The sequence below is a fragment of the Melopsittacus undulatus genome, chromosome Z (genome assembly GCF_012275295.1).
Source record: "Melopsittacus undulatus isolate bMelUnd1 chromosome Z, bMelUnd1.mat.Z, whole genome shotgun sequence".
Taxonomy (NCBI): domain Eukaryota; kingdom Metazoa; phylum Chordata; class Aves; order Psittaciformes; family Psittaculidae; genus Melopsittacus; species Melopsittacus undulatus.
Window position 1 is genome coordinate 38,988,696 of NC_047557.1, and position 22,682 is coordinate 39,011,377.

A 22,682-nucleotide genomic window follows, 5' to 3' on the forward strand; every position below is an offset into this window, starting at 1 on the left:
GCAAAGCAACTGAGAGTACTATTAGCCAAACACGGGTTTGGGTTTTTTGGTTTGGGCTGTTTTTCAGATTTGCCTAGTGTCTTACATGTTAGGTTTGCATCTGGATTTTCTTTCCAGCTGTAGTCTTTCAAATGCCATCTGGAATCTGAAGCTCAGTTTGAGTTTTGTTTGTTCCCTGGGCCTACTCCCTTATTGGAAAAACCTACATAGATTAAGAGAAAAGATGGGGTCTCCTCTTTCATTTGTATTGGAGGAATGCCAAGTAACAAGAACGCAATCGATTCAGAAGATAAGACAGGATTATACACAGACTTTAAATATCCAATAAACTGAAGATGGAAATATAACTACTACAAAGGACTTTTAAAAAAGTCTTTAAATTTCTTTGTCTGATAGATTTATTTATTTGTTAAAGTTATTGAAGGTTTCTTCATATAAATGAAAATTTTAATTTAGATTTGATATGATTTTAGACGTCTGATGCTTTTTATGTCTCCACTGGAGCTTCCTATAAGGGATGTCATTTCTCTGTGGTCTTGTACCCATTTTCTTTTCAATCTGTATGCAGGTCTGCAGCACAGACAACGTTTTTAGCATTTTTAGACAAAGGCAGTGGATAAAATTTGTGCCCAGCCTATATAAAATGTGAAAGTCTCTCTGGCCTGAGTTGCAGTAATATTTCCCTTCCTAGCATTCCTGTGAGGTTATATTTTAGGTTCCACTTGGTTAGATGTTGTTCATGTGGGAGCAAGTAGGTGAGAGAAAGCACTAGAGAGAACAAGAGAAATATAGGCATTTACTATAAACTGTGATTAAAATACCAGCAGATTGGAGAGTTGCTTCAAAGTCATTTTTAATGTGGCTGAGGGCAAGAGGCAACATGTCAAATCAGAATGATGTAGTGAAAGCAACTTTTTTGAAGTAATGAGGCACTGTTTAATTCCCAGGATGCTTCTGGTGATGAACAGAGCAATGGTGTGAGATTCAGTTTCCAGTTTGTTTTTTTTCTGTGTCAGTGAAGAAGTGGACAGCCCCAGGCAGCTTGCTTAGCCTTTTCTCAATACTTACCAGCCTGGCAAGCTGGTAAAGTTGCTTAAATATTTCATTTAAAAAAATTATAAAATGCTTTCACATCCCCTGATTTCAGTGCAGATCAAAATTGGAAGGTGCCTAAATACTTATAGACAGGGTGAGGAAGGTGCACTTAAAATGTCCAGATTTGAGAAAACATAAAAGATGTGTTGGTTTGTTAGTTACTATACACACAAATTGTTTTCCTTATTCTTTAGAACTGTGATCATGTGAACCCATTCTGCAGTTTTGTGTCATCTCAAACGAATCATCTTGTATTGTAAGAGTGGTATCATAGAATAATAGAATAGTTAGGGTTGGAAAGGACTTTAAGATCATCTAGTTCCAACTATCCATTTTTATGTGAGATGCTTCATCAAAGTCAGAAAGCTATTTGGAAACAAAGCTGTTCAATTATGCACTTTCCTCTCTCCAACACTTCCCACAACTACTTTGGAAGTTTTGAAGGACTTTTGAAGCTGGAGAAAGAGTCATGACTCAGAATTTGTAAGCATTGTTTCCCAAACCCTCCACCGAATAAACAGTAAACATGAACAGTGTTCGTGTCATGGCAGTAATTACAGCAGGGAGACAAATTCTTCCTGAGCTCTGCTGCCACTCTAGGCTTGAAACACACAGAGGCATGGGTTATTGATGTGTGCTGTGCAACTATTTGCTGGCCAGGAAAGAGGAAGGGTTAGGTATGCAGCAGGAAAGGCCCACACAGGAAACTGTAAATGGGAGCCAGGAGGGAAAAATAAGCACAGGAGGAGACTGTGAAAAAGGAAACAAGAGATGCAGAAAGTATGTACATCTACAGATGTCAAGATGCAATATTTGAAAGCTGAGTTAAGTTAATGCATGTAATTGAAATTAAAACTACAGCCATTTATGTTTTTCTAAAGCCTGAGGTCAGGACATAATGTGCAACATTTACCCAATGGCCTGTAGGTATCAGGCTGAATGGGTTTTTCAGTTACCTGAAATAGACGTGTAGTTGCATGGACAAAATTTGCTTCAGCAAAACATTTCACTGCAATCAAGTGCTGTGTATGTTTTTTGTTAAAACAAGGCTGTAATGTAAAAAGATGAGTATGTTTTTGTACATGTTGAAATTGTTCTTTGAAGACCTTTGAAAAAGTTTGTTATTAGAGTATGTTACTTCACATACATAATTAAAATGGTCAAACCATGTTAGACATGAAAGGCAGGTGCAGATCCCTTAGGGATGAGGCACAGCACACAGCAAGCGAAAGCTTTGGCTTTATGGAAAGTGTAGCATTTCCATGGAGGGAGCTCTGGTTCACTGACTGATCAAACAGGGACCTGACACAGTGGAGTCCTACTTGGGAGTGAAGCTCAAGTGAAAGTACTGTAGGGGTGAATAATACAACTTGCACTGATTACCAGATCATATTTATGCACTGTCCTATTTTGCTCAATAGCAAATAGCAAGTGCTGTTGTCCAGATTCTGAGATCCGTGGCTGGCCATCACATTGGTACTCAAGACAGGGAGAAAGCAAACTACTCCATCATACCAAAGCAAGGAAATGAGATGTGCCTGTGACTCGTACATACTTAGATTGGGGAGGATGATTTTTTTTTTTGTTGTAGGAAGTCTAATTTGGCCATCACTGTGCAGAATAAAACCACAGGGGTACATTACTGGTATTCTAAATGCTCTGTTGTAGGCAAATAAAGATGGAGAAATAATTTTTATATTGGTAGATATCAAGGCTGATTTTTACTTTTCAGATCAAATTCTCTTTTCTCAATATAAAGAGGTTGGGTAACATACTTGTAACTAGACTTTGAGCTGAGTGTTTGATCTCATTGATCTAAGGTTTAAAATGTGTTCTTCACTGATTTCTTCTTTTTTGCATCTCACCATTATTTGTTCTGTTCTTCAGCACACTAAAGGGCAATGGATTTCATCGACTGATACATGATTTTTCTGTTACTGGTGAAATCATGATAGGTTTTGGTACTGTGTTGTGTTGGTCTTTGTAGCTCTGAATCAACATGTGAGCATGTTAGTGTTTCCGCAGAAATGTAAGTCTTGCACTTGAGTGCTGACACTGAGCAGTATCGAGTGTCCCAGTTTCTGCTGGGTGGAGGCTAAGTGCACATAGCCCCATACTCACAGCCACTCAAAGATGGCATTTTAAATGTCCAAATGAAACTGCTTTTTGCAGCAGCATAGGAAGTGTGAAATTAACACTAACTTTAAACAATCCTCAAGGTGATGCTGTCTGAGAAATAAAGAATTGTGTACCTCTAGCCTGTAAAAGCAATAAAATGTATTTTTGTAAGTAAGAAGGACTAATGATACCATGGGTCCAGATATAACAGAGCTGCTTGTAAAAGTTGAGTTGTGAACCAACTTCAGAAGGACCTTTCTGAGAGGAAATTGTAGTTGGTATTGGAAATCATGGATTTGTTGACATAAGATGGAATTTTACAAAACACAGGGCATTGGCAAACTTTGTCATCTGTGAAATCAGTGGGAAACTCTCACTGATACCAGCAGGAATGGAGCCAGTACTGAGCACTTTGAAAATCCCTCAGTTAAAACTTCTTTTTGATGGAGAAGAGGGGAAGCTAGCTGTAGTGTTGTGCAAAATTTGCTAAGATGGTTTGTATATGTAAGCTGCTGCTTCAATTCTTTGCTTGAAAGGCTGATTACAGAGGTGTTTAGGATGAGTAGGACTGAGGCTAGAAAAACATAAACTAAACCCATGCTTGCATATGAATGTCACCCACCACAGCACATGAAGGCACGTAAAAAAATAATAAAAGCAATGTTTTAACAATGTTTTTTCTCCCCTTGCTTCACTTCCACAACATTAATACTAAGAATGTTTTGGTTCCAAAGCATTCAGGGAAGAAACAGGTGGCACCTCTGCTGCCTACATGTCCCTTTACCTGTTACAGTAAAGACTTGATAATCTCCCCCACTGTTTCTAGGCATGCAGTCAAAAGTCCTTAATAGCAGAGGGTCATTATGAGTATGTCCCAGAAGGGCTGAGGGCAGTGCACACAGTAGTAAATGTCTCCTTTTTAATTTACTTTCATGTCCTTCTTTTTCCTTATGCTGTTTATCACATTATCACATCCTTGTGCTATTTATCACGTTTTTATATCAACCAAAAAAAGAACTTTCACCAATAGAAAAAAAAACAAAATACGTAAGGTTTCTCCAGGATTAAACATTTTGATCATTTTATTTGCACAGTCACTAATTACTACCAGAATACCATGATATTTTAGCTGTAGGCAACCAGACAGCTTACTCACACCAGGCATGTCTCCTGCAGTTTCTGAGGGGAATATCATGATGTTCATGGCAAATAACACACGATAACAAGAACTGTAGCTTGTGAAATCTGTGATACTAGGTGCAGGCTTCTTGGAGGGGAGCATCAATGTAATTATTATTTGGAAGATAATTGCTTTGGCTGGCAAATCTTTATAAATATATAAATATTTCTGTAAAGTGCACTGAAAAAAAAATAAGATTCATTCCCATTTTGCATCTCATTCCCAGCTCCTTGTGGTCAAAATGAAACCAGAGAAGATGGCAAAATAATTCAGCTACCTCCCTGCAAGACAGGAGCATGGATTGTTCCTGCCATCATGGCCTGTTATCTCTTGGTTGCAAACATCCTTTTGGTGAACCTGCTTATTGCTGTTTTCAAGTGAGTGTTATACTGCAAACACAGACTTGGGGGATGCATGTTACCTAAAGCCTAAGAAAGCTACTAAACTGAAGACTTTGGCTAAGACCCACTTTCAGAGGGTGTAACAGTGAGACAGAGGGAGTAGCTTGTCTCCAGGTATAGAGGGAAATGCCAAGTTCTTCACATTGTTTCATTTCCAACAACAGGCGCTCCATGGGAATCATGGCAGAGAAGACAAACTACTTAAAGTTCAATTGTTGCATCATTCACTCCTAATAGGGAAAAGAAGAATAAAAATACTTTCCTGTCTCATTGGGTTGTTGTAAGACTCAGTGATTGTGCAGAGCAGATGTACAGTGATAAGATACTTCAAAATGACTTGATTGCCACTGTGCTTTGCTGAAGCACAAACTTACTCCTTTCTTTTGTTTCTCTTTTTGCAAAGCAACATTTACTACTGTGAAATATGTCTAGATAAGGTGTTGTCATATCAGCTTTGGCAAAATACCCAAAACCATTTCAATCTGATTGTTGTTTCCCTCCTCTTGTCTTCTAGCAATACATTTTTTGAAGTCAAGTCCATATCCAATCAAGTATGGAAGTTTCAAAGGTATCAGCTGATCATGACATTTCACGAAAGACCTGTTCTCCCACCGCCTCTGATCATTTTCAGCCATATGACTATGATATTCCAACACCTCTGCTGCAGATGGCGGAAGCATGAAAGTGACCCGGATGAGAAAGACTATGGATTAAGTAAGCCTTAGACTATTTACAGAGTGGCACTTTCCAGTGCCCTCGGTAATATCTAGTGTTTGACATGAATAAAAGCCAAGTCCAGCCTTTCCAGCAGAAAACTACTTTTAACTGCAAAAATCTTACCTGAATCAGTTTTACCTGCATTGCCCAACCCTTAGTTCTCCTCAAGTATTAATGAGGCTACGTTTTTCTGGGGTTTTTTGGGATTGTTCCCCTCTTTGTTCCTTCAAAGGAACGTGGTTTTGTTTTGCTGTTGCTAGAAGTCTGTTATTGCTGGAATTCTTCTAACAGTCCATTGCATTTCCAGGTCTCAGTTTTACTTCAGAAAACACGAAGAATGCGTTCTACTTTTTGAGCAAACAGCACATACTTCTGCTCCAAACACTTTTTGCCTGGATAATCTGAGAGATGGAGAGAAGTAACTACTTTGTAGACACATGTTCCCTCCTTGACACTGACTCAAACTGGAGGACTAGTTTTTCCAATCGCTTTTAATATGAGCCCCCTTAGACGTCATGGAAACCCTGACAGATTATTTTGATAACACTTTCTCTCCTTTTCTCTTATCTAGTTCATCAAAGTAGAAGATCTCCATCTCCACCAATGCACATACCAGAGGCAGAGAGCTTAGGGATTTGCATCTCTTCCCAATATTAGCCATGCCACAGCCCACTTTTCTGTGAGGAGAGAGCTGGAGGCATGTGATGGCACTGGAGATGGCAAGTGCAATTAGCTGTATCTGTCTGCTTTCATACCAGCAGATAATTAAATTAAAATGCCAGATAAATTTGAACCCTGCTTTGAAAGTTTATTCCATGAATTCCACAATAAAAGAAAGGTAGTTAATTTCATGTGTTAATCTTTGCCAAATTCACATTTTCCTATTGTTTGCACAGAACTTTTCATAACTGAGGATGAACTGAAAAAAGTCCATGATTTTGAAGAGCAGTGCATAGAAGAATATTTTAGAGAAAAGGATGACAGATTCAATTCCTCCAATGATGAAAGAATCCGTGTCACTTCAGAAAGGTGCACTTTTCTGTTTTTTTATCTATAAGTTGATCTGGAAATGTGTTTCTGTTGCCATTCTCACCTTTCCTTTCTTCTTCTTGAAAGGGAAATATATGAGGTATTTTTAATATCTTAACTAAAAAGTAGAATGATAAAAGGTGGTGAATTTCTTTTCTCCTTTTGGTTTTTTTTTTTTTGTGCTAAAGCAAATATTCCAATGTTCCTCAAAGTTTTGAAAACATGAATCTTTCCAATTGTATTAGAACACAACTGACATACGTAGTGAGAAACACAAATTATCCTTACATTTCAGTTCTTAAAGCACAGCCTTAGGGGCACAAGTGGTCAGAACACAGTGGGACAGTAAATGAGAGTTCCTAAATTAAAACTATGGCTTTAGCGCTAACCTACTAGCCATTCAGTCTTGTTTCAGGACAGCTTTGCTAAATAAGTTTGCTACATTGACAGCAATAGGGACTTTGCCATTAAAAGGAAATAGATATTTCACCTACAGCAATAAAATGCACAGAGGACAAGGGTAATATGTTAATTTAGTGGAAGTTGCTAGTCTTCAAATTGATCAGTCCTAGAAATTCATAAATCTGTTAATCTGCTGTGGTGCTTATATGCTTTCATCGCACAACAGATGAGCAACAGAGTTAAATTCTGAGGACAGAGTTTGTTGTTTGATTCATAGTACTGTTACCAAAATATATTTTAGGGCAATATCTTGTCAGATATTTAAAAAAAATTATGAACTACTGAATAGTCCATTGCCTGAATACTACACAATAAGCTGAATATAGAGGTCAGCTGACTTGTCATTGTAATTGATTACACAGATGTAACACTTTTCTCCATACACACAGTCTTCTAGCACTGCTCCTGATGCAGCTATGCTAAGACATGTTTTCTCTAGGCAAGGAAACACCTTTTTAATTTGGTTTTGAAATAAATCTATCCCAGAGCAGGATTAGTTGATATAAAATCCTTTAACTGTCTGCATTACTGAAAACAGCACTCCTAAAATACATAATTAAGAAAAGGATAATAGAGGGGAAATACGGTAAGCCATGGAGTGGCTTAATATTAAAGAATTGCCAAGTAATTCATCTCTGGTTGGTCTGGAAGAGACAAATGAAGAATGAAATTATAGAGGTCTGTATAATTATGAGTGCAAGAAGAGGATGAGTAGAAATCAATTGTTTGCTGTCTCTCCCAGAACAATATATAAGGCAGCAACAGATTAATCTAGCAGGATCCCAGATTCAAAATAAAACAGAATTGGTGATTTTTCCATGCAGTAAGTAGTGGAACAGAGCAAATTCTTGAAAGCTGCTAAGGTCTAAAAGAAGCTGATGGTGTCAGCTAAAAGTACACATGGGTTCAAACAGAGACTAGGTAAGTTTATGGAAGTAAAATCCAGTAAGGACTGCAGAATACACTGAGATCATATTGAGTCCATTAAGTTCCTGAGGAGTAAATGCTTAGAGACTGGAGAATATAAGGGAGGAAGAATTACATGTGCTTCAAAGCAAGATCATGGGCTAAACTGGTTGGTGATCCAACTGAGTGCCTTTTTTTTCTTATACTTTCATAGTCTAGTGGTGAGAGAACTAACCTGAAAATCATCAATGTGGGTTCAAATCTCTGTTTGGCCATAGCTTTCCTTTTGGTGGCCGTGGAAAAAAGAGACACATTTGAAGCCTCTGTAAATAAGAAGTAATCCAGCTGAGACCTTTGCATTTGGGAAGTGCTCTAAGGCCTTGAAATCCAGTCTGTCTCTGCACTCTCTGCTGGACCTACTTTATAGGAAAAGAGCCCTTATCTCTATTTTAAATGAATAGCCTAAAGCACCTCATTCCAGAAGAGAGTTCAAGATTATGAATCCTAAATGAAGACAAGCACCTGAGCCCTACAGAGAAGTTCTTTAAAAATCCATTTACCTCAGTCAACAGTGTAATGTGGAAACCAATATGCCCCAGCTGTGTAAGGGAGACAAGGGTAGTGACCCCATGACGTACTGGGGCCACTCGCAGACCCAAACACACTACTAGTACTTGCAACAATTAACTCCCAGGTGAGCACAGTTTCTCAACTCACAATAGGTCTCTTATTTCCTCGCCAAACCAACTGCAATGCTTTACCACATTAGGCAAGTTCAAATACACCAAAGATCTGAGGAATACTTTAAAAGATGCTTGAGAAATCAGAGATACCTAAGTATACTAAATAACACACATTTTAAAAACTAGATGCCCATGTCTGTCATTTTGCCTGCAGTTATGACCAGGGAAGATTTCCTTGAAGTGTTCTTAATCTAAAACTTCAAACATTTGGGGTTTTTTTGTTGTTGTTTTTTTTTTAACCAGTGGAACACTGAAATATTTAAAATCCAGATTTACACTTTATAATTTCTATGTAAAGACATCTTTTTATGATAAACAAGATTTAAAGAAAATATAGAAGATGCAAGACTACAGTTTCTCTTCCAATGTCCAGTCATTAGCCTGTAGCAGTAGACCAACTACCAAGCACACTGCCATTAGATATCAGTTTAGTCATCTGTCCAATTAACTCAGCTTTACACAATGTCAAATCCAACCAGAAAGCCCCACACATGTGAGTGAAGTTCTCCCTGAAGAACTTCCATTTTCAGGAAGGTGGAGGATACAGGATCAAGAAGGAATGTCTGGGACAAAATCTGCATGACATACCTGCACCTGGACCTGAACTGCTCACTGCATTCCCTTCATATGTCTCTGATATGCTCATCTATTCCTTGAGCAGTTCCTATTTAGAGACGGATTTATCAGAGTGCCCCCAGTCCTGCTTGGAGGAAGAACAGCTGCATATCATAGGTGCAAAACACAGTACTCCTGGAAGAGGGAGTACAGGGGCTAGCACTGGAAGGGAAATGGGAGATGGAAAGAGAGCCTTGCTCTGAGGCTCAGCCTAGGTAGGTTCCAGAGAGAGGTTAGGAGCTAAGGAATACAACAGGACATCCCATTTCTTGCTGCCTTGGCTTGGGTGTAAATGAACAATTTCAGCTAAGCAGTCAGTGGCTTTGCTTTGTCAGGACCACAGCACCTTGTCTGACGCACCTACAAGAAGTTTCAGTTCCTGCTTTCACCCTGGCATCCAGTGGGGCCTCTTTTTGGTTCAGCAATCATTTTTCTAAAAAAGAATACCACCGAGGTGTCTAGATTTGGTGTCACCATAGAGAATCTCTCTTTTACCTGATCCTTTCACATTCTGAAGTTAAAAGCATGAAATGACATTTGACATTGAAAAGCATGCTTGACATTTGTCTTTCCCTGACTCCAGGTAGTAACTTGGTGGAGTAGCTCACTAACTAGAATCTGTCATAAGCACATGGAAGTAGCTGCAGGTTAGTGATACACATCAGATGTAGTGATTGACTAGTCAGAAAAACACAAAGCAGTACAAAGCTGTAGGTGTTTCCCTAATTGTATTTATAAGGTTAGTCAAATCTTGGTGAATCTCCTGGTGACCCATGAGGAAAACAAAGTTGGACAAATTCACTTCTTTGCAGCAGATGAATCATAACTTTTTCTGGAGAGCCTTCCTTTCTAATCACCATGAAGTTTTCGGTGGCATATTTTGACCAGCACAGAGGCATGAGTAATTTGATAAAAAAATACTGCATTTTTTTTCTTGATCTGGCATGAAGCCACTAAAACAATCTTTTCAGAAGGTATTTTATCTACATGGACACGTCTTGACTCTCAAACCCAATGCAAAACCTCTTGTTGATTCCAAAGGGAGCAGAATCGCATCTTAACAGTATTTAAAAAGCAGATAATCTGGCTGGAGTAGATGTTATTATGTCATCTTTGGTACTATATGGTGTTCATTACTACAGCACCCTTACCCTTTATAGTTTGCAGTGCAATTACACTAGCAGGATCATGTGAATTACAACATAGTTATTATCTTCAGTTCAGAGATGGCATGCTGAAGTGCACAGAAATAGATCTGGGTTGGTAAATGGGCCATTACTGAGCCTGCTGGACCCAGCAACATATGCAGAGTGACAACAGGAAAGGTCTGTGAATCCAGCAGCATCTCTCTGTGGTCACAAAGAGTTAAGTGGTCTTAGGCTCCAATGGGAAAGCAGCAAGGACAACCCAATGTCCTTAGCCTGCAGAAACCACTGCATCTAAGAGAATTGGCTGACCACTTGCATCAGGAGTGCTTTACCAAAAGGTTTCAGGCAAAGTACCATTGGCCTGTTACAGGCTTGAGAACTGCTGTCAGCAGTTTCTTTAAATCAGACCATTGTACAGAAACTTATAACAAGCAGGTAGATACCTTTGTAAGTGACTTTCATTGTCTACAGTCTTTGCAGCAGCTGAAAAGGATTTTGAAGTACAAATCATACCTTAAAAATAGACATAGGTTCACAAAAGAGACTTGTGAACTAGCATTCAGTTAATTGGTCTAGTGCTGAAAAGAGTGACTTACTCCAATTAAATCATTATTTCAGTTACATTATTGATGACCTGACCTCCAAAAGTTAAAAATAAATATAACCAAAATGAATGCCAGCAAAAGCTATCATCTCCCAAACCATAATTTTAAAGGCTTATCAAAAGTACTATAAAATCTTTGCCAGCTTCCTAGTTATGACCTTTTATTTATTTCCTGATTACTGAATATTATCTTCAGATAACCTAGGCTTGTTTCACTATTAGACATTTTTGAGCTTAAGGGGAACACATTTAATGCACATTTTACATGTAGCCTCCTCTTTTTCTGTTTTCATTCCCATCTGTTAGGATGTCTTGGGCCTTCTCATACATTGGATAATTACTGCTGTAAGGAAAAGCACAGGTGCAATGGAGGCATCATATATGGATATTATGAGATTTACCAAAAGGTTTATAATGTCTCCAACATACATGGGGCAAAAAATGCAAAGCAAAACTTGGACATTCTTATTTTGAAATAGGATTATATTTCAAAACTGTTGCTGAAGGTAATACAGCTCTAGCTGTCTATTCACTGAGTGCAAGATAATAAAAAAGTGTGGCAAAATAAAAGATTTTGTGTATTAAAACTTTCTGAGGACCAGATTATGGTTGTATTTCTCCAGAACATATTCTTTTATGTCCACAGTGTTTGGCTGATGTGATTTTATTATGTTTGTAGTAGGATTACTTCCAGAGCATAGTGCTATTCTGTGTGATGAATGATTGAGCAATTAATATAAAATATCACTAGTTAAAAGAATAAATATTAGTTAAAAGGTTTGGGAGTGGCCATATGCAATGTATATAACAAAAAAATAACTAAATTCAGGTAGTAGCTTTGGTTTTGGAGATATCATCACTCAGGCTTTCTCTTTATGAGTAATATTACAGAGTCAATCCACTGTAAATACAGTTATGTAGTTTTCAGTTATCTATGCACATTTCTTTGTACCTCTAGTTTCTGAACCCAGACTGCACTATCCTTACCTTGTTGAGTTTCTACATAAATTTCCCACAGCCATCAATGCACTCACATCTGTGATAATTCCATAGCAACCAACAGAATATGTAACTCGGAAGTCTCTCTTCATGTTGGCCAGCAATACCACTAGTTTTACATGCTATGCCTCAGTTAGTAGCTAATAGATCATATTCAGGGAAGGCAGAACAAATACATGAATGTGTACCTGCAAGGTATGACTAGGTTCTTCTTGGGATGCATTAGTTGCATTCAGTAGCATTGCACAGCCCTCATGTGAATGCAGTATGCAAGACTTATCTCACTATGAACAGTTGTACTCATATTCCAGATACCAGCCATGACTCAGCTGGCTAAGTTTGTATTAAGAATTCTTTCATTTGCATACATCTCTCAAAGAAAAAAAAAAGAGAAAGAAAAGAAATTAAAGAAAAAAAGAAAAAGTTCAATTAGCTTGTTACCTTCACAGAATGACAGAATGTTATAAATTCTTTCCAGTTCTTGGGTAGCTTTAGCTGGGCAAATGTTTCTTTTTGGTCATAATCTGATCATTCTCAGTAAAATCCAGGTTTCTCAAATTGTTCCATAGGACTGGACAACTATAAAATTGTGATGTTGCATCTCTTCATCACCTTGGAACAGTTGTGTGTGAGGCACTCAATTACAAGCTGATAGATATTTCAAAATTATAATTGTTTTCAACAAAATACCAGCTCAGATAACTAATAGCATGAGGAAAAATTCAACTGCTTTCCATATAGAATCATAGAATCATAGAATAGTTAAGGTTGGAAAGGACCTTAACATCATCTAGTTCCAACCCCCCTGCCATGGGCAGGAACACCTCACACTAAACCATATCACCCAAGGCTCTGTCCAACCCACCCTTGAACACCACCAGGGATGGAGCATTCACAACTTCCTTGGGCAACCCATTCCAGTGCCTCAACACCCTTACAGTAAAGAACTTCTTCCCTATACCCAATCTAAACTTCCCCTGTTTAAGTTTCAACCCATTACCCCTTGTCCTATCACTACAGTCCCTAATGAAGAGACCCTCCCCAGCACCCTTATAGTTCCCCTTCCGATACTGGAAGGCTGCTATGAGGTCTCCACGCAGCCTTCTCTTCTCCAGGCTGAACAGACCCAACTTTCTCAGCCTGTCTTCATACAGGAGGTGCTCCAGTCCCCTGATCATCCTCGTGGCCCTCCTCTGGACTTGTTCCAACAGTTCCATGTCCTTTTTATGTTGAGGACACCAGAACTGCACACAATACTCCAAGTGAGGTCTCACGAGAGCAGAGTAGAGGGGCAGGATCACCTCCTTCGACCTGCTGGTCACACTCCTTTTGATGCAGCCCAGGATACGGTTGGCTTTCTGGGCTGCAAGCGCACACTGAAGCCTTTTCATGTTCATTTTCTCATCGACCAACACCCCCAAGTCCTTCTCCGCAGGGCTGCTCTGAATCTCTTCTCTGCCCAACCTGTAGCTGTGTCTGGGATTGCTCCGACCCATGTGTAGGACCTTGCACTTGGCATGGTTAAACTTCATGAGGTTGGCATCAGCCCACCTCACAAGTGTGTCAAGGTCCCTCTGGATGGCATTCCTTCTCTCCAACATATGAACCAAACCACACATCTTGGTGTTATCAGCAAACTTACTTATGGCACACTCAATCCCACTGTCCATGTCACCAACAAAGATGTTAAACAAGACCAGTCCCAACTGCGATGCCTGAGGGACACCACTCGTTACTGGTCTCCAGCCAGACACTGAGCCATTGACCACAACTCTTTGCATGCGACCATCCAGCCAGTTCATTATCCACTGAGTGGTCCACCGATCAAACTGATACCTCTCCAATTTAGAGACAAGGATGTTGTGTGGGACAGTGTCGAACCGTTTACAGAAGTCCAGGTAGATGACATCAGCTGCTCTACCCCTGTCCATCAGTTCCGTAGCCCCATCACAGAAGGCCACCAAATTGGTCAGGCAGGATTTCCCCTTAGTGAAGCCATGCTGGCTGTCACCAAGCACCTTGTTTTTCATGTGCCTTAGCATGCCTTCCAGGAGAATCTGCTCCCAGATTTTGTGAGGCATAGAGGTGAGACTGACTGGTCTGTAATTCCCTGGGTCATCCATTTTCACCTTCTTGAAAATGCGGGTTATATTTCCCTTTATCCAGTCATTGGGAAACTACAGAATTATATCCTGTGCTTGCAGTAACAGTAATCTGTTTTGTTGGAGAGGTCAGTAGAACAAGAGTTAGACTGGTGCCTAAATGATAGAAGATCATAAAATCATAGAACAATTAGGGTTGGAAAGGCTCTTAAGATCATCAAGTTCCAACTCCCCTGCCATGATGAGTAGAATGAGATTCTTTGAAACTGCTAGTTTCTTACCTGTAATTACTTGATCATTCTTCTATTGAAGTCTGATGACAGCAATACAGTTACTTCTTTGCACTGGATTTGCTGTGATTGTGCTTTCAAAACTCATGATCTTCAACAGAGAAAGTCTATATTTCACAGGAATGTGAGACTTGCTGTAGGAAGTGGTGTCACACTCCTCCCACTTCTTTCTTGCACAGGCAGGTTGCTGTTGCTCATTACCATGAGGCAGTCAGACCTTAGTGTTTCACCAGCTGAATATCTGTGCATTAATTAACAAAGCATAAATGCTGCCCAAGACTCATTCATTGCTAAAATCTGGTTTCCTTCTGGGCAAGAAAGAGTGTTTATCATGTTGCCAGTTCCAGGTTAGTTGTCCTTGTGGAAATTCAACTAGCACTAGTAGAAGATGATACTTATCAGAAACCCTGGCTGTGATTGACAGGGTGCCAATTAATATTTGAGTATGAATTGCACCAACAGTCAGAAAGTAAGAGACTTGTGAACAGAAAAGTGTAGGAATCCTGCCATTTGGTATCTGTTATTTCTCTGTTCATTTTTCAGTGTCTACGGGAATGGGGAAACCAAAATTGTAACCTTAAAAATCACACAAAGATAACTGTATAAATATGTTGCTTTTTACACTATTTTGGCAGATAATGGAGGTCCCTGGCCTGCCATAGGAACTACAATCAGAAAAAATAATTACAAGAATTCATTTCATATGTGCTAAAGACATTTTCACTGTGTAAAATTAGGGAACACCATATAAAGCCTTTAGTAGAGATGTTTTAGAAACCAGAAAATTGAAATGGTTGAAAGCCATCAGTACGAATTAGTAAGAATTCACCTTAAAGTCAAAAATAATTTTAAAATGAGACAGACCAATAGTGGAGATCAGGTATAGTGAAGTTTAAATTAGGGTCACACATTAAATTATTACCTATTAATACTTTAATCTTTATATGTTAGAATATGTAGCTAACAAGTAACTTTTAAAGCCATCATGTCAATCCCTAACCTATAAACACAGACTACACAAAGCACAATCATACTAATGGAGTGATCTTACTGTGCATACCTTATCTAGGTTGTGTATGGTTGGATCAGAACTTCCTCCCTGCAGTTTTTATGCATACTTTACTTGATATTACCTACATTCAATGTAATAGCTTATACTTTTTATTTATAGATATATACGTATTTATGAGCTCATATGTATATATAGATGAGCTAAAGATTAATCAGAGAACAAAGAAATTATCTCCTTAGCTCCACATAGCACTAGCTATGTTTTACTCTGGGGCAAACACCATAAAAAAGCGGGTTGTTACGTACCTTCTATGGCACATTGACCACTTTCATTACATTATTTAGTTCTGCAAATAGCTGTGGTGATCTTGCCTGTGGCACAACTTGGGTCGTCATGTGGTGTCTGCTCTAAGTGTTATTCATTCATAACAACCTAATTAGAAGCTTTGGGAGCAAAGAGGCAGCAAATCATAATAATGTTTCTGTAATAACACAGTCCCTGGGATAGAATCATAGAATCAAATAGCAGCTCAGATAACTAATAACATGAGGGGAAATTCAACTGCTTTCCATATATAAACTATGGAATTATATCCTGTGCTTGCAGTAACAGTAATCTGTTTTGTTGGAGAGGTCAGTAAAACAAGAGTTAGACTGGTGCCTAAATGATAGAAGATCATAGAATCATAGAATGATTGGGGTTGGAAAGGACCTTAAAATCGTCTAGTTCCAACCCCCCTGCCATGGGCAGGGACACCTTACAGTAAACCATATTACCCAAGGCTCTGTCCCGCCTGGACCTGAACACTGCCAGGGATGGAGCACTCACAACTTCCTTGGGCAACCCATTCCAGTACCTCACCACCCTAACAGTAAAGAATTTCTTCCTTATATCCAATCTAAACCTCTGCTGTTTAAGTTTCAACCCGTTACCCCTTGTTCTATCACTACAGTCCCTAATGAAGAGTCCTTCCCCAGCATCCATATAGTTCCCCTTCAGATACTGGAAGGCTGCTATGAGGTCTCCATGCAGCCTTCTCTTCTCCAGGCTGAACAGACCCAACTTTCTCAGCCTGTCTTCATATGGGAGGTGCTCCAGTCCACTGATCATCCTCGTGGCCCTCCTCTGGACTTGTTCCAAAGGTTCCATGTCCTTTTTATGTTGAGGACACCAGAACTGCACACAATACTCCAAGTGAGGTCTCACGAGACTAGAGGGGCAGGATCACTTCCTTTGACCTGCCTGTCATGCCCCTTTTGATGCAGGCCAGGATACGATTGGCTTTCTGGGCTGCAAGCACACGCTGAAGCCAGCTCATGTTCAGTGTCTCGCTGACCAAGGCCTCTTCAGGGCTGCTCTGAATCTCTTCTCTGCCCAACCTGTAGCTGTGCTTGGGATTGCCCTGACCAAGGTGTATGACCTTGCATGGTTAAACTTCATGAGCTTGGCATTTGCCACCTCTCAAGCACGCGAAGCTCCCTCTGGATGGCATCACTTCCCTCCAACGTATCAACCGAACCACACAGCTTGGTGTCGTCAGCACACCCAAATTTCCCTTTACATTACACAGCAGAGACCCTTGGTTTAACCCGCTGGAACAATTTCTTGAGCAAGCAGTATTTATGTGTTTAACCTTTTTAGCAGGATTTTGAAATAGATATGGTAGTGTGGACTGGCTTTGAATTTTAAGACCTATTTGTTCATGTCTGTCTTGTCATCCTGTTAGCTGAACTTCACTGCTTTCTAGAAGTTAACATGTTGAATTCTTCTCTTTTTTTAAGGGTAGAGAACATGGCCATGCGACTGGAAGAAGTAAATGAACGAGAGCACTGCATGAAGGCATCTCTGCAGACTGTTGACATTAGGCTTGCTCAGCTGGAAGATATGATGGGACGGATGGTGATTGCCCTAGAAAAATTGACTGGCATAGAAAGAGGTGAGACAACCAAGATACGATCCAGGACCTCATCCGACTGTACTGATGCAGCCTATATTGTGAGGCAGAGTAGCTTCAATAGTCAGGAAGGAAATACTTACAAGCTTCAAGAAAGCATAGATCCCACTGGAGAGGAATCCATGTCCCCAACATCTCCTACGATCACACCCCGCATGCGAAGCCACTCTTTCTATGCAACAAACATGAAGGACAAGTGTGGGCTGGAAAAGTTTGAAAGCATTTTTAAGGAAAGGTCTCCAAGCCTGCATCGAGCTATCAGTTCCCACTCAATAGCAAAAGAAGGAAAGATTCCCTTAGCCCCTACCAGCACTTTGTCAATTGCCCCAGACTCCAGAAGGCCTTCGTCTTGTATTGACATCTACGTTTCTGCCATGGATGAGATGCATTCTGACACAGAGCCTCTCGACAGCTCCATAAATATTCTTAGTACTGGAGATGTAGCTCTGCAGGCTCACATAGCCTCTTCCATTTTGGCTAACAGTGCGTACATTAGCAGTACACCTGGCGAAAAAATCTCTGGCAGGAGTCTTGATTGTGAGGAAACCTCTGGAATAGAAACAAGAGCATTTTCTTCAGACTATTCACAAATCACAGATTGTCAAATCCCCTGGGATTCAGACCCTCCACTGTATCATGCTTTAGAGCGATCTAAAAGCAGTCGTTACCTGGCTACAACTCCGTTTATTCTAGAAGAAACACCAATTGTGAAATCTCACAGTTTTATGTTCTCTCCATCTCGGAGCTACTTCAGCAGCCTTGGTGTCCCAGTCAAGACCGCAGAGTACACAAGCATTACGGACTGTATTGACACAAGGTGTGTGAGTGCTCCCCAGGCCATCGCAGAGAGGGCCAGTTTCCCTGGAAGTCTTGGAGGCAAAGTGGAGGACTTGGGATGTTGCCACCCAGAGAGAGAAGCTGAACTAAGCCACCCGAGTTCTGATCATGAAGATATTGAGGCCAAAGACAAGAAGGGAGTCACCTTATCTCCTCAAGATGGCAATGCTACAAGAGCTCTGCCTAACAGCATCCCAATTCCTAAAATAGAGCGGGCCAACAGCTACTCTGCAGAGGAGTCGAACATGTTATATGCACAGCACACACGGAAGAGCTACTCTATCAGTGACAAACTTGACAGACAGCAAAATGCAACAAGCCTGCGAAACCCTTTCCAGAGGAGTAAGTCCTCAAGGCCAGAGAGCAGGGGGGACAACCTCTCCATGAGGAGACTGTCAAGAATGGGAGCTTTCCGCAGCTTTGAAAGCAAGCACAGCTAGGCCTAGACAAAGCTCACCAGCAGTCCAAGGGTCACCTGCTCTCCAGTCCATCTTTCTTAGCAGAGTTTAAAAAAACCCTCTCGTCACTCTTTGCCAACTCCAGCTGGCATTAGGCACTGGTCAAGAGAGCACGTTGTTGGTCTCAGCATTGCCCACTGAGTTACTGCATCTTGACCCAGTTGACATTTGCACTTAAGGAAGAAGGGAGGGATTAAAGCTGTACAAAGTTTTCAGTAAACAGCAGTAATAACAAGCCCCTTTATGAAGTCACAAGAAATAAATTTGTAAAATTAGTAGGTTCAGAAATCTGCCTTTTATTATAAAGCATCCTAAGATCTTTGATCATTATTAAAGTTTTCAGGATGCAGGAATTAACTGGCAAAAGGCATGTACAAGTTAGATGTTCTAAACTTCAATCACAACTTCTTTTTCATCTGTTTCACCATTGTGATGGCTGATGAAAAGCATTTATTTCTGTAGTAAATGGCAGCAAACACACCTAAAGTCTCCCAAATCCCTTGCATCCCACACTTCTGGAGATGAAGAAAAATGAACAAGATAACAACCATAACGTTCACTTGTCTCTTTTTGTATCAACTTCTAGTGCCACAAAAGTTTGTATTTTCAAGAGTAGAAATGGAAATGAAATGTCTTTTGTACTGCAACTTAAATGGAGGAAAGATTTATGTTAAAATATCAGGTGATAACCTGTATAAAACAGGCATTCTAGATTCTAGTGCAGCTGAGCAAGCTCAGGATGAATGTAATTAAGTGGAATAGTATATATTTATTTTTTTAACCGCATTTGTCATCAGTATGTTGTCTCACTAAATCAAAGGATGTGATGGAACAGTAAGAATACGGTGAACAGAGCACAGCACTGTAGTATTGTCAGGTTCTCACTGCTCCATTTCATTAGGTATACAAACTGGGAGATCTGTCCACCAGGCTGCTACCAGGCTCTTCTCGCTGTTCTGTTTGAGCTGCCAATTTTTCTCATCATTCGCTTACATTATTCCTAAAAATATACACCTTTTTTCATGATAACATGGCTATAATTGAACATTTCAAAGTATACAAGATATAGCAAACAGTCTCAGTCCAGATTAATGCAATTAGACTGAAGTTGCTTAAGGGAGAATGTTTTTGTCGGAGAACTGGATAGCACTAAAAGGTGTATATGCTTTTAAGGTAAGTTAAAGGACCAAAGTGAAACTGTATGTGTCTGTAAAGAGCAAAAACCATCTGTTGAGACTAGGATTCCACCATTCAGCAGCACACTACACAGTGTGCATTTTAGTAGGCTAAAGTCTATCTACGTATGGCTTTTGATTGAAGATAGTCATAATTCCATTGACTCCATACATATTCCAAGGGTCCATAATGTCAACCAGAACTTCAAATTTCTCATGAGAAGATACCACAGTGGTCACAGGTGGAAGGGTATGCAGAAGACAGGAAAAGGGTGGAAAAGCATAAACTGCAACTGGATCAAAATTTCACATCCTTTGTAACATCACAACTTCTAAGCTTGTAAAGAGCTGAAGGTAATGCTATTAAAAATTAAAACATCTCTACACAGACCAACATGTGTGTAGAACCAACTTCTTTTTATTATTAAAAATTAACATGTAATTGGAGTACCTACTCCCCATTATTTAAATGGAAATTATTTTCTAAATCTCTAACACAGCTTTGAAAATGCAGGCTGATACTTTCTAACTGGGAGCTCACCCTTGGAGACTTTGAGCACCATATGAGAGCTAAGTCTGAAAAGCAACAAACCCAAACATGAAAATAATTATCACCCTCAAGAAAAGAGGCTAAGAAGCTGAAAATATTTAGTTACTGAGTCACTACATTGGAAAGTTAAGGAAATAAAGAAATGCAGCGTGGGGACTTTAAGCACAATGTGTTTCATACTTCCTGCACCACCGTGTTCCTTGCTTTCTTCTATTTGATCAGGCTTTTAATGAGCTAAACTCCAAGACACCATGTTTATGCAACTGCCTTGCCATCCATGTGCAGCATTGCAGTCACATGGCAACACTGAGAAAGGTCAGAAACCTTTCTGTGCATTATGAAGCATGCTTGTGACAGGCTGATTGTTGAACAATAGCAGAATGCCTTAGGGCAAAGGAACTTGTGTTTAACAATCTGCTTCAAATGTGCCAACTTGATAGCAGCCTTCTCCTAAGGCTTCTCCAAATATGTCTATCCTTGGTGAGTAGAGGGGGATATTCTCACTTTGTTTTCTTTGTTACTTTTACGAATGTCTGCTGAAACTGTTCATGGACTCTTCTACCGTCACCGTAACACTGGCCGACTCTAGAGGAACTTCAGATTCCGTAGAAATTCCTCAGCAATGCATAGTGAATTAGTTCAAGGTTTAGGGCTGTCTTCTGGAGTAGATTTCATTGCTTAGTTTGTCAGGGTAAAGGAATTTGCCAAACCCAGAAGCTGTTCGGGATACAGCACTTTATTGACCTGGAGCAAACATTCCAGGTAAAATTAAACAGGACACTTTATTTACCTCTTAAAATTTGCCATTATATATAAAATGTAAAATCAGATGTTAGAAGTGATTGCAAGATGTCGGAACACTACTGCTCCTGAATGTTTCCCATTTATTCTACAATGTGGTTTCTATAGAATATATTATGATGGATGTTAGATTATTTTATCTTCACTTGGTTTTTACAAATTGCATTAAACTGGTCCTTTCTGAATTTGTTGGTTAAACACCCATTCCTTGCAATAGGACCAGATTTCCCACTCCCAACATTACAACCATTAAGTGAAAGTAGAGGTCTTACCATCCATCATCATGTAGCTATAGCATGTGCCATATGACCTATTCTGTATCAAAGGATAGCTTATGAAATATATATATATATATATATATATACACACACATATATACATAACTCCCATATGTATACCAGTATAGTTGTGACATGTGGTACTATTAGTGAACGTTACAGGACAGTTTTAATATCATATTATGAGGTCTTGTTTGTAGATCTGTAACATTCAATAAAATAGCACATGTTGCATCGCTCATTAAGTTCCACTATCCAATTATTAGCTTACGTATGGAATATGCATTTCTGGTCACAGTATGTGTTTGGTTTGTTTCACACATTTCTCTTTATAGCTCCACTTAAATGTCTGTGTGAGCTGATGTATAAACCTCTAACGAGCCACTGTGGGCTGTGACAGGTGAGTCGTGATAGTGTGAAAGATGAACTGGCATGTTATGCAAAAGATTATAAATGAACTTTAATAATATTTTGAATCTCAACTGAACTTAGCTCTTTGTTTACATATGTTGGTCAACTGAGGAAGCGTTGTACAATATTTTATAAATATTTTCCTATAGTAATCTGTTCTGTTGTTTCCAGTTTAAGTGATGCTATTCTGCAGTTGGGGTATGCACTTGTCCTAGGTATTGGATTATAGCACATTATTCTTTCACAATAACAGTGTGATATGGCTGAAGTAGTTTCTCTTCCTTACAGTCCAGTCTTCTTTTGTGTCAATGAAAATGCATGCATTGTTCCATGAGTTTCTTTGGATTACTATGAGACTTAACATTTTGCTATTGCCTGCCTGTAAAGATGAATCCAGTTAGGAATGAATTCAAGCTTTTGGATGTTTACATTATTTCCATTATGTTTGATCTTTAGCAAAGTAAGTGATTTTTTTAAATTCTTTTTAAATTACAATTGTATTTTATGAAATTGAAATACTCAACACAAAATGCGAACCTGCAGCAGTGCTCAGACATTTGGCTCTCTTTTTTTGGAAGAGATAAGGTGCTACATTATTGTTCTTAGCACAAGTGCCAGTTAACAAATGGCAGTGAGGGGATAATTTGAAAATATAATTAAAAACCAAAACATCCATTCATCCACATAAGGAAATCCCTCTGGGTTCCAGACGTAGATTGCTTTTTTTTTTTTTTCATTTTCCATTTATAAATTTTTGGTAAAAAAAAAAAAAAAACAAACGACAAACCTGATTTGTA

General features: G+C 39.4%; 1 protein-coding gene across 1 annotated transcript in view; it reads left to right on the plus strand.

The window, feature by feature from the left end:
- Nucleotides 1-18,652, plus strand: part of TRPM3 (transient receptor potential cation channel subfamily M member 3) — a 385,189-nt gene extending 366,537 nt beyond the window's left edge. The window contains exons 22-25 of the mRNA XM_005154951.2: nt 4,620-4,770; nt 5,309-5,508; nt 6,408-6,540; nt 17,203-18,652. Coding sequence (XP_005155008.1) covers nt 4,620-4,770; nt 5,309-5,508; nt 6,408-6,540; nt 17,203-18,652 — 1,934 coding nt within the window. The remainder of the gene's footprint in view (nt 1-4,619; nt 4,771-5,308; nt 5,509-6,407; nt 6,541-17,202) is intronic.
- The last annotated feature ends 4,030 nt before the right edge of the window (nt 18,653-22,682 follow it).